This window comes from Aptenodytes patagonicus, chromosome 1 (genome assembly GCF_965638725.1).
Source record: "Aptenodytes patagonicus chromosome 1, bAptPat1.pri.cur, whole genome shotgun sequence".
NCBI classification, from domain to species: Eukaryota; Metazoa; Chordata; class Aves; order Sphenisciformes; family Spheniscidae; genus Aptenodytes; species Aptenodytes patagonicus.
Window position 1 is genome coordinate 67,573,185 of NC_134949.1, and position 12,131 is coordinate 67,585,315.

General features: G+C 40.0%; 1 protein-coding gene across 5 annotated transcripts in view; it reads right to left on the reverse strand.

Moving 5' to 3' along the window:
• BICD1 (BICD cargo adaptor 1) overlaps positions 1 to 12,131 on the reverse strand; it is a 186,916-nt gene that overhangs the window by 10,565 nt on the left and 164,220 nt on the right. For 3 of the 5 annotated variants that reach the window (XM_076340577.1, XM_076340585.1, XM_076340578.1), the window contains exon 7: positions 11,721 to 11,928. In XM_076340577.1, the coding sequence (XP_076196692.1) occupies positions 11,721 to 11,928 (208 nt within the window). Of the gene's footprint in view, positions 1 to 10,455; positions 10,654 to 11,610; positions 11,929 to 12,131 lie in introns of all 5 variants that reach the window. The other 2 variants (XM_076340590.1, XM_076340596.1) reach the window with 2 other exon arrangements.

Consider the following 12,131-nt stretch of genomic DNA (forward strand, 5'->3'; position numbering starts at 1 on the left):
TAGCTAAAAGTTTTCAAGCAATCTCACTTTGTGTCATGCTACCCAATGTCAATTGAACTTGCTCCATAAAGTTTGAGGAATTTGATAACACGTCTATGAAGATGTTATTGACAATTTACTTGAAAAGAGAAGCTGTCTCCATTTATATGGTAATGAATTGTTTTCTTCCCCGAGATGTCAATTTAATGGGAAAGAATGAATGGTTAATAGCATGAGTCAAAAGTATTGGGCAAAGAACAAATCAGTAGTCTTCTAGTTGTGCAGAGGCAGAAACACATTGCATCACACAGCAAGTCCTACAAAGACAATAAATCAGTCCTCTCTACTCAAAGGTGGGGAACAAGGAAAATTTCCAAATCCAAAAGACAAATGTGAGATGTCAAGAAGAACGGGGTAGAGGGTACTAAAACACTCACCCACCTGCTGAGTTGAGATTTGTAGAGATGCTTTCAAACTGTAATCTGACAAGATGAGAAAAGTCCCAAAACTGCTTCTGTCCAGGGGTGATGGGGACATAAGTTTATACTATTATTTGACTAGCTGGTTTCACTTATAATTTATCTCTGTTTTTCTAATGGATGCCAAGAAAACTTTGACCTTCCTCAAGGCCAAGAGGAACTTTAAGTGGTAATGGTTATCGCAAAGAACAGCTGGTGAGAGGACAGCTGTGGCTTACCTTAGGAAAAAAGCATGAACAATGGTACAGGTCAAAGATTAGAAGAGTCTCTCCCTTCTCCTGCTTCCGGGGTCAGTTTGGGTCTGGGAATAACACAGTTACCTCTGCCCTATGCACAGCCCCAGCTGGTCAGTCTGCCAGCTGCAAACTGGGTGCAGCTCTGCGTTTCTGCGGGCTGTCCCTAGAAGGAGAGGACTACGGTGGAGCAATCACGTGGAGCCTGGCTGGCCTTATTAAGCCCAGCTCTCTCAGAGCAGGATTGACTTGGGTTGTCCTGACTTGGGAGCAAAAGGAGCAGTGCCAAGGGACTCAGCTACGGTACAGAGCCATTGTACAGTTGCATGAGAGCCAGCCCTGTTCTGGCACAGCTAGCACACAGTCAGCCTAATAAACTTCACCAGGTGCAAGTTAGCTCCTGCACAGACATTTCCAGTACCCAGATTCTCTAGGGTTTCCCACTAAGTTTTACCTCTGGTCCTATGAAACTGAATAGTGGATTGTTGATTGGAGATAGACAAATTTATCAACCAAGTATCAGTTTTGGCTTACTTCATGGGAAAGCTGATCTACTATGAAATTTTTATGTCAAGTCTTGCAAATACCCAGGTAACTCATATCTTAAGCTTGCTATTCAGAGAAACTTGGTATCTTAGATTATTGTTGGTTGGAGATGTTTCAACAACAATGAAATTTTCCACTACTTGCTTCTTAGTCTTCTCAAAAATTATTTGAAGAATAAAGCTTAAGAGACTTGAGCATGTGCTGAACTCCCATTCACACACAGAGCTGATCGCATTAGCAATATCTACATACTGCACTAAGATGCAATAGGCCAGCAGTAGGATGCATCTAAAATCCTCATCTCCTGTCATCTCCATATGTCCACTCTTTTTCTTGCAAAGGCGGCCCAGGAATGTCCCACTGTTTCTACACTCTCAAGCTTTTGACACAGGCCGCCTTCTGCTCCTCCTTCTCTCAGATCTTTAACTTCAGGACAAGGTCAGACAGAGTAAACATAACAGAGAGACTTCTGCTAAACACTTCTCAGGAGGTGATTGAGCTTATTGGAACAGGTAGGGTATTTAATTGCTATTTTCTTATAGCATTTCTCTAAATGCTATCTGTCTTGGAGATTTCCACAAACCAACTCATGGAGCATCACTAAACTTCACACAGTACCTGAGAGACATGGTTTAGTAGGTCACTGATTCAGTGGTTTTCCAGAACACGTCAGGTTTCTTGGCTGTGTTCTAGTGAGTTCTTTCATCTATATAACAGCTACACTATACGGAGTGTTTTTTCCCCTTATTTCCTTATTTTTCATAACTTGATTTCTACTTTCTTTTTAGACCCGAGTTACCCCCAACCTAGAAAGCTGTTCCCCCATCAGTCCATGTGCTTCAGAGGCACTGTAAGCTCAAAGTATAGTGATAAAGCTATATCCCAGTCTTGCCCTTTGCTGTAGCTCATATTAAGAATAATTTTTAAAAAAGAAATAATACCTAGTCATTAACAAAAATCAGTGAAATGCATTTCTTTCCAATTACAGACTAAGAACATTAAGAGGTTTCTTGTCAGCTCTGTAGGCTTTTTTACACTTTCTACATCATGATGTGTTTATGTTATTTCTCAAATGGTTTCTGTGAATGCTTTAAATAATTCCTCATTAAATCTGAGAAGCTAAATAATGGGTTAGTAAAACAGCAGAAATGGTAGAAGCTGAAAATATATATTCAGTTCCTTTCTTTTATATACAGTTCATAAAAAGCACATTTTGAAAGGTCTGATGATTCATGAAATACTTACTTACTAAAAGACACACACATTTTAAACATTTCAAAAGAGGAAAAGAAAGGTCTTAAAAATACAGAAATCGTCACGCTTCTGTCTTGTTGGTTACCCATCTTTCATGGAAACATAAGTATCTAGGATACATTTTAGATGGCCACAAATATGGCCAAACCAAAAATACTTGCACTGTTTTATGGGTAAAGAAGGGCCTGATCCAAAACTTGAAGTCAGTGGGAACGGTAACTTCAGTAGGCTTTGGAAGAAACAACATAAGATACAACTATAAGCTTTCATAGCCCTAAAAAATGCAGACAGGGAGATACTTACAATTAGGGATACTAGTCTTGATTAAAGAATTGCTGGTGAGCTTACTCCATACATCACAACATCCCAAGGAACTGCTCTAACAGAGAGCTAAAATACCAGCGTGTCTAATTTAAACAGAGACTCACTTCAGCTTTGCCTATTTTATGAGATGAAAAGCACAATATTGAATATTCCTGTACATTTGATGGTAAAAATCAGTAAGTCATGAAACCACATTAAACCTTGTCATAAAAGAAGATAAAGACGGATGGCTGTTGTTACCAACACTGTCAAGATATTTCCACAGCTGTTTTAGTTAATTGATAAGACTGGATTCCAAAGCCCAAAATTTTCACAGAAAGCAATGAATATCTGGTAACATGCCTTAAAGATACGATGTGTCACCTGCATACCTGTTTAGTTAGAAACAACCAGAAGTCTAATAAGATTTTACTGGAGAACTTCAACAAATGATGCTAATATTAACCATTCCATCCAGCAATGACATCATAACTTAGATACAGAGAGAAAAATGTCAATAACCTTTTAATGAAAATATACAACAGTAAGGCATGGATTTCACTGCAATCTTTTTTTTTTTTAATGTTTTAAACAAACAGATTAGGGCTTCTATTAAAAACAGGTTTTATTTCAGAAATGCTTTCTTTATATAGTGAAAAATACAAATAGAAATTAAATGAAACTTGTAGAACTGCAGTGAATTCATGCCATAATAGCTAAATTATATTGAAGTAGCTAAATTATATTGATCAGCATGAAATGTATGGTTTTGGTCTCATCAGCGATAACTGGAAAGCTAAATGCAAGAGAGGAAAAGCATAGAGCGAAAAGGTCCTATTCACAGTGGCACCAAGAGGTAAAAGTACATTTAGCCAGCTGACTTTTCATCAGTTACAGCCAACTAGTGTCCTTGGCAAAGACACTGTTCTTCAAATTCAAAATGGCCTCCACAAGGAGAAGGTACCGTGCTTGAAATGGCATAAATATGTAATGCTCATTAAGCTTAGTTAAATGAGCATATCAGATGCAGGACATGGCCCCAAGAGCAGGACTATATATACACATATCTGTATATATGCACTAATACCACTTATTAAACAATGAACACATATATACACAAATATGACATGTTTACAAAACCCACAGAAAAACAGAACAATGCAGAACAAAAAGTGAACACAGATAATAAGTTAATAACGACTGAATTATCCTTTTTGTGAAGAGCATCATGTTCAGGTAAAAAAACCTACACTTGATTTTAAAAAACCCTGGTAAAAACACATAAAATCCATTTTTCACAGAGAGCAAAGACAGATTAGACCAATACCGCATGAGTCTTGCAATAGCCAGTAGCCTGCCTGATTACACAAGCTCAGAAACATCTTGCAGGTACAGGATTACCATCAACACAAGTACGTTCTCGGTAGATAAAAATACAACATATTCATAGCCGAGGACTCAGAAGAATGATCCACGGATCTCTAATTAGGCAAAGGGAAATTTGCACTTGGACTGTAAATTTGCATTGTCAGAATAAAGTTGTGGGGTTTTTTAAAAAATAATGGTTCTGAAGGACTTTCATGCTCCAGCTGCTTTGCATTGCCTGGATGAAGCAAATCAAAGTTACCTGACAACAATCAAAGCAGACTAGCTTGACTAGTTAAATATTATATGGCTGCATATCTTATTTAGTAGTAGTGGCTCACTTAACCACCTACCCCGCTTTTCAAGAATAAACTGTTTCACTTAACATACAGATAAATCCATAATGGTCATGAACTAGAATTCAGAATAAAATTCTTTAACACAAAATCAGCATAGAAAGAGGTATCTAGATCCTAGGCATGTTGATTTTCCTTTTCATTAATCTATAAAATTCCTTCACAAAGGAGAAGTAAGAAACATTTAAAACTGTTCACTGGGTCATCTGAGCAATCATAAAGATCTACAGGGCACCCACCTAGCAAAATTCAGGTCTGAGCTGATAGTGTTCCTCAAAGGACTTCTTCCACGATAATTTTTAAAAGAAGCTGTGCTTTCCTCCGTGTTCAGATTTCTAACAGTCCTGCTGTTTCAAAATTGAGAAGTGCATAAAAAAGCAAAGCTGACATACTGAAGTAATGTCTATAGTAGCAAGGTTTAGAAATCTGTCAGGAGCTTTCTGACATTGGTACTTAAGCTCAAAAGCAAAGCTGGAACTATTTTTGGCAAAACATTCCTAAACAAACAAAAAATGTGCACAGCTAAAGACCTTGAACTTAAACCCTTTTCACCACACAATGAAAGAAGACACAAACCCGCTATCAAAAATTTATTCCCCCTACCTTTCCAATGCTGTAAGACGCGCAGGCTCATCTCTGCAGAAAGCCTCCACTGTGGACAGTAGTGCCAGCCTGAGCCTCCCTCGGTCATTTTCCCAACCCCTTCATCCAAAAGGGAAGAGTAAAGACAGCTTCATTTCCTACCAAGGGCTTCTACCCATAATACTCCTTTTGAAGATGCTTTCCCATGTCTTCACACTGCCTAAACAACGTGAAGAAGCAAAAAGCAGGAGCCAAAGCCAAGAATCTTGCCCCACATGATAAATTCCACTTTAACAATATTTTTAAGAAAAATATATATGAAGGAACATGAGCTTCTGATTACACAGAGAATAACCTTTTACAGAATATTTCTGAAAATCATATCCTAAACAAGGAACTTTGAAAAAAGCTCAAAATCTAGAAAGAAAAAAAATAAAATAGCAGTAGAGCATATTCCTCATCCCCTGTGCCAGGAGAGGTTACTCAACACCTCACACAGCCTATCAAAAGCCCCTCACTCCCTGTAACACTAATGACCACCCTACTCAGCAGACCCTCTCCTCCTTGTTGTGTTAAATTGTGTTTGTGCTACATCAGATCACTGCATTCCCAGGTTTCTAACCTATTCTTCACAGGTGAAACCACTTCCAGTGTAAAAGGCAATTAACAAAGACAAGTCTTAAGCAATTCCCTTGGAGTTCCAGCTTAAAAACTTAATTGGAAGACTTCTTAGGACCTCCGTATTTGGGTGATTGATGTTTTTAGTTATTGTTTTCCTTGTTAGCTTTAAGAAACAGTTTCTACCTACAGATGCTGTAAGTTAGCTCTTGGAGACACTATTAGGAACTCTCTATAGGAATTTCCCTCAGGATAGAATTTCTGTAAGCTAATTTAAATTTTATGGTAAGAATGCAAACCAACAAACAAAAGCTAGTTATTTGTATCATATTGTTATTCATATTTGATTTGTCTGTAAGCACAGAGCTACAGCAGAAATTAATCTTGGATGACTTTTATATTAACAGTATATACTATATACTCCTAATTATATATGATAGCTGGTGAGCTTAGTGCTTGAGCAGCTGCTGTACTATTATATGGCATTCCTTGGGCTGTCTTTATCTTCCACATTAGTCTCTTCTTGTGAGAATCAAATGCCATTCTGTAAATCAGCCTTGAAAGACACCTGAAAAGCAAGCAAACTTTCAGGTTTAATGTACTTTCAGAAATGAAGAAGTCCACAAAATTACCTAATTTTGCAGTGGTTTTCATTTTTACAAGTTTTAGAAGCACCATTTTATGAAATGGTCTTGTAACAATGAAGAACAATAAAATCTAAACCCTACAGAACAAAAACTTGGGACTGGAGTAACCTAGCATAGTTCTGTTGAAACCCATGGGGCTAGCCTGGGTTGTATCAACTAAACATTTGACCTCAGCTGGGCTTTGAATTTGAGGGAAATGTGTCACATTTTAAAATAGAAAAAGGAAAGTAGCCTTAATCAAATAAAATAGAATCAAGTACAGAATTCTCTAGAAGGGAAAGGATTGTTTATTATGATCTTATGATCTGATTTCCTAGGAAACATGAAATACTTTACTATTCAAAGTGTTTTCCTGTGTGGGATTTTAAATACTGAAATCTGCCCTGTGGTACCTACAAGCATAAACAATAGGGAAAAGCAGCATCTACCATAGTTTGTTTGGGGGGCACTTCAACACAGGAGAGACTCTCAGGTGGATCATAGTTGACCCTTTAACCACCCCTGTTTAAGGGAGAACGCTGCAGCCATTAGTTACTCTCCATCTCATAAGCCTGCTGGGAAAACTTTTTCTTCAGGTGCATCATCCACACAAGGATCTTAACTGATTTAATTTTAAGCTAAAACTACAGAACTTTATATTCAACTTTTAGAATTTCCATGCTAAAATAACCAACAGAGAAAAGAGTGCTATCAGGGCACCTACAGCAGACTTTTTATGTCTTGTTCTTTCCTTGAAGAAGTCAAGGGAGACATATTTGATACTTGGGACTGGGGGATATTAAGAGGCATCTAGTGACTTTGTTTTCAGGCTCTGTGTATGAAAATTTGGAAGGAGCTTGAATGCAACTGCAAAGGAAAGGTTAATTTTAATAGTGTGTTACACACTGTCAAATCCAGCCTTAGGCTTTCTGTATGCCCTGACTTCTTCACCTAGTTATGAAAAGAGCCACGTGCAAAAGCGGGCTGGAACTGTGTTGAGTACATACCGGCTGGTTCTGTCTATCAGAAGAATAAAGACTTTAAAGTGTAAAAATAATAGAAAATAACAGAAGAAAAGAAGAAACACACAGCCAAGCTAAATGCATGCTACTACATAGGGGAAGTGAAACATGATACTTCGGAAATGGACTGAGGGGTATTTTTAGCCACAGCAGTTAGAAGCTCTTACTTCAATTAGAAAGCCCAGGTAAATTTATACTGCCACAGCTTGATGTCAGTCAGATGGAAACCTAGTAAGAAATGACAGTCTCTTTTTTGAGAGTTCTTTAATTCAGCTGGTCTTCACTAGTGAGCCTTCATGCCAGGGTCTTCCTCTGAAAAAGTCAGCCAAAGCAGTCCCAGCTTTCCCTCTACCAGGTAGCCAGCAGCAGTCAAAGCTGAGGCCAGAGCATGGTGAAGGCAGCCTCTTCTGCCAAGCACCAAGTCCAGAAGAAGGTGCAAGGGAAAGACAGGCACAGCTTGCCTACTGCATGGGGAGCATGGGGCAGGGTAGGCTGCTTAGTTTCTCCCTCTACCAACTTCAGTTATTTTGGCTCCTTGTTTCCATCAAATGCATTCCCAGCTACAGCCACCCAGTCCCCACAACACTGGGAGCTAATGAATATCATCATATGGGTGAAATATTTAAGTGAAGGAAATAATTCACAAATCTAAAAGAAAAAAAACCTTGAAACCTGATTGCATTTAATTTAGGCTTCATCGCTCCTCCACTCCTGAGGACACAGCCTCAAGCCAAGCTATACTCTGCTCCATAGTGTTTGAGCTTGGATGCTGCTCTTTTGCAACCTCTCTGATGAAGAAGCAGGTGTGGGTTGCTACATTTCTTGCTGGCTTGCTTGACTGCACAAATCATCTGAGAAAAGAAACTCTTTCTGATACAAGGCTTTTAAATATTCCCTGTAAAAGCAGCAGAATAACATCCTTCACTGTTCCTCACTTTCAGGAAACACATAATTAGACAGAGGGCAAAAAACCCCCTACTTGGTGCATCATTCCTTCGATCTGTTAACAACAGTAAGAAATCCTCCAGAAACTGGTAAGAACAATGCTGAAAAATTCCCTACCTAATCCTCAACCTGATTCTAACATGGGCCCTGCTAATACTGGAATCTGAGTGCTCAGAAAGATCTCTGTTTTGAACCTGGCAGTCTCGCAGGCTGAGACTAAGGCTACGTGATGGCATAAAATTCTGATAAATGCATTCAGAAAGCTGCGACTATTGTAGATTCATAAGGACGACTGTAACATAAATCAGTAATACTGTCTCAAGACCCTTATACTCTGAATATGTAGACATGTACCTAAAGCGCCAGGTAAGACTCCAGACAAACATTATTTTCTGGACAATTCGACTTTTCAGACTGCTTCATCCTTTGGCCTCTGTTACTGGAAAAAGACACTGTGTCAAAGTTTCTCAATCTGTGGTCCGTGCATCTGTGATGCTCCATGAGATATCAGATGCCAGTCCATTAAAATAGTGGAAAAAAAAATTAATGCCTGAAGACAGTCAGGATCCAGAGTCCCAAATTCAAAGAGCATGTATTTTACCATTTTACTAACAATTTTCAAATACAGTAAATTGTGTTTACCTGTCTGCTGAGCACAGTTCTTTTTTAAATTGTTACTTCTTCCAACCTCTAAACTGCATTTACAATATACGGTCAGGGTTCTTCACACAAAGGTCATCCAGTCCTTGGATTAAAGTCTGGTTTGCCTTGGCCGGGCACTCTTGTAAATTGTACATGGGAAGTACAATTACAATTAGAAGAGTCTTGTAAATTGTATGTCGGAAGATTGCCATTTTGGGGCTTAGATCCTCGCATTTCCAAACTGGGGAGTTTGGCTATACAGAAAATGCAAAATCCAGTTCTTTAAAGAGATGTAAGTATCCCTCAGAAAGAAAATCATCCTTATTCTGTTGTAGGATGAAGAGGAAAGAATACAAGAGACACTGCCAGTGTTTAGGAAACAGATTCCTGTCTATGGGGTAGAAAAGGAGCACCTGGTCTTCTGTTGCCAACAGAACACAAAGGAATTGCTGAAAGATCAGTACCATTTATTTCATACATTTTAAAGTCTTTGCTTCTTTCCCTCTCCCCGCCTTTTTCTCCCCAGGAGCCAGCTCTTTGATTTATTTACTGCAACACTCCTTAGGAAAATGTCTTGTTTAGACTCTCTGCAGTTTTACACTTGTCCTCTGAGTGGGTGTTACTTGCATGGCACTACTCAAAGGCGGCTGTGATATTGCTGGCACTGAGTGAGAGATATAACATATTACAGGGTATTGCTCAGCTTTCCAGAATAAACATTTGCTTGAGCAGAAACCACTTTATGGGTTTTAGCTTTTATATTTTCTACTTAAGCTTTTTGTGTATAACAAATTTCAAAACAAAGAATGAAAAAATTTACCACCAGACAAAAGTGTGCACATTTAAAGGCTAAAAGTTCTGCTCAGGCACAGAAGAAAAGTAATTATTAGCCTGTCTGTCAGGAGAAGAAATATGTCACAACCTTTGAAATGGCATTCCAGTTTGCATTTCCTTTCTACACCTTGTTCGAAGCAGATACTACATTTTGGCAGGAAATGAAGAGCAAAAGCTTCCTGCAAAGATAAACTTCATGACTCAATTTATATAAACCAAACCTTCTCCGAGTTTAACATTACCCTTTACAACAACCTGATTGAATGCTCCAGGGTGAGCAGAAGACGGATGCTGCGTAGGCTTGTGCACACTGCCCGTCACTCCCTTGCTGGTCCTCACACACCTGACTCTTCTGTCCCGCTGGGTTTGTGCCTTCCATGGGGACTACCAACACAACCACCAGGCTAAGCACCACTCAGGCACAGGGGTGCAGCCTCTGTGGATGCCAGCGGAACTGCGCCCACCTATACCACAGCAGGACTTTACCCACTGCATGTGCAACCAGTTTGGGCCGCTGCCGGCAGAATGTCATCTCCTGCCACAGGTGACACAGGAGGAGACATTTTGCTTTTCAGGCCTCAAGAAGGTGCCCAAATTAGATTGCATCTGCAGTCCTGGGAGGGTCCTCTGCTCTGCTAACCACTCAGCACCACATGCACCCAAGGAAAAAATGTTTACCTGGTGTGGCCACGGTTAACCTTTTTTCCTTGCTGAGACGGTGCCCATGGATGAATTCACTCATGGAAGGGGGGCCCCTCAGAAGATATGATTCTGTGGAGGCGGGATGAGGGGGGGCTCTTAATAATTTCTGGAGGTAGGTCCCTGAAGTCCTGGGATGGCTCTGATCACAAAGGGAAGGTGAGAATAGTCTTGCAGGAGATCCAAGAAAAATACATATGGAAACAAAAGAGTTTTACTTTAATTACCTTTCAAAGCCTCATGAATGACAACATCATGTTAATTTGCTTAACAGGTAAAAACCAACTAGTGTTGCCACCCCACATCATTTCCACAGCAGGGCACCTTGCCTGCATTGGAAATCTTGGTTCATGTTAGGGGAGGAGGAGAGGAGGTTGAGTTACATCTCAGCATCCTGGAGTCGACAGGTACAAGGCTCCCTGAATGTTCTCTTGGTTTTGCATTGTGACTAGAGCATACAAGAAAAGGGAATGATTATGTAGGACTTCTCTAACAGAGAGTCCCCTTTTCATCTTCAGAACCATGGAGATCCCCACACCTACAGAGCTTTGGCAGGGCAGTCACAAGACAAGATGAGAACTCACTGCTTGAACAGTGAAATATTTGCATTAGGGTATGAATGGCAGCCATCCCCCTTCAAAAGGTTACTTGCTCCCATGCAGAAAAATTGATCTGAGTGAACACATCCATATTCTTTTCACACTGATGAAGAACAAGCGAGCACCAGAGCTTAACAGAGAGATGCACTTTCTTTTGTGTTAAACGCTGAAATGCTTATAGAGCACAATCCTTTTTTTATTTCAGATGCTTGTTACGGAAAACCTTAAGGAAAACTTGTTAAAGAAAATACATTCACACTAATATTAAAGACATACAAGATGCACTGAGACACTGACAGAATATAGTTCAAAACACTGCATTAAGGGGGAGGAGAAAACATAGTGAGTAGATGGATCAGAACCACATGTCGCCAGGCTTTGAATTTCATATTCATATTCTCCCCACCTCCTTCTCCCCAGTCAAAGTACGAAAAAAAAAAAAAAGAATTATAATGTTTACAATTCAGTGAACGACTTTAATGAAAGTCTGGCCACTGCACTGTACTGTAAAGATCACTGCATGCATACCTTTTCCTCTGAGTGCCACTGCTGACCAGTAAGTTTGGTTGCTGTGGGCCCTGACTATGCAGGAGGAAAGTGTCTATGCTTGGCACGGTGGCTGATGCCTCCTCACTTACTTTAGGGCTGCCGATCTTGCTCTTTCCAAGCTTGCCTTTGCTGCGTCGGGACTGCTCATGGTCGAACTCTAAATCCTCCAGTCGCTGAGTAAGGGCAAGTTTTTGCTGGATAGCCATGCGCAACAGAGAGTTTAGGGTCTTCTTCTCATCCTCCGCAGCTGCTAGCTGCCTCTGCATCTCATCCAGCTGCGTGACATACTCATCACATCTGGGAAAACAAACAAGGCAGAAATCTTGGAACGAGTCCAAGAACCAACCCTACAGGTGATCGCATTCCTGGGCTGCAATTACAGGGACAGATTCACATCCAAGCTCTCGCTGAACCTAACCCTGGAAGCAGACAGCCTGAATTCTTCCATTCCCACTTTGAAAAAATTTGGACTTGGATCTGAATGCCAACACTTCTCATTC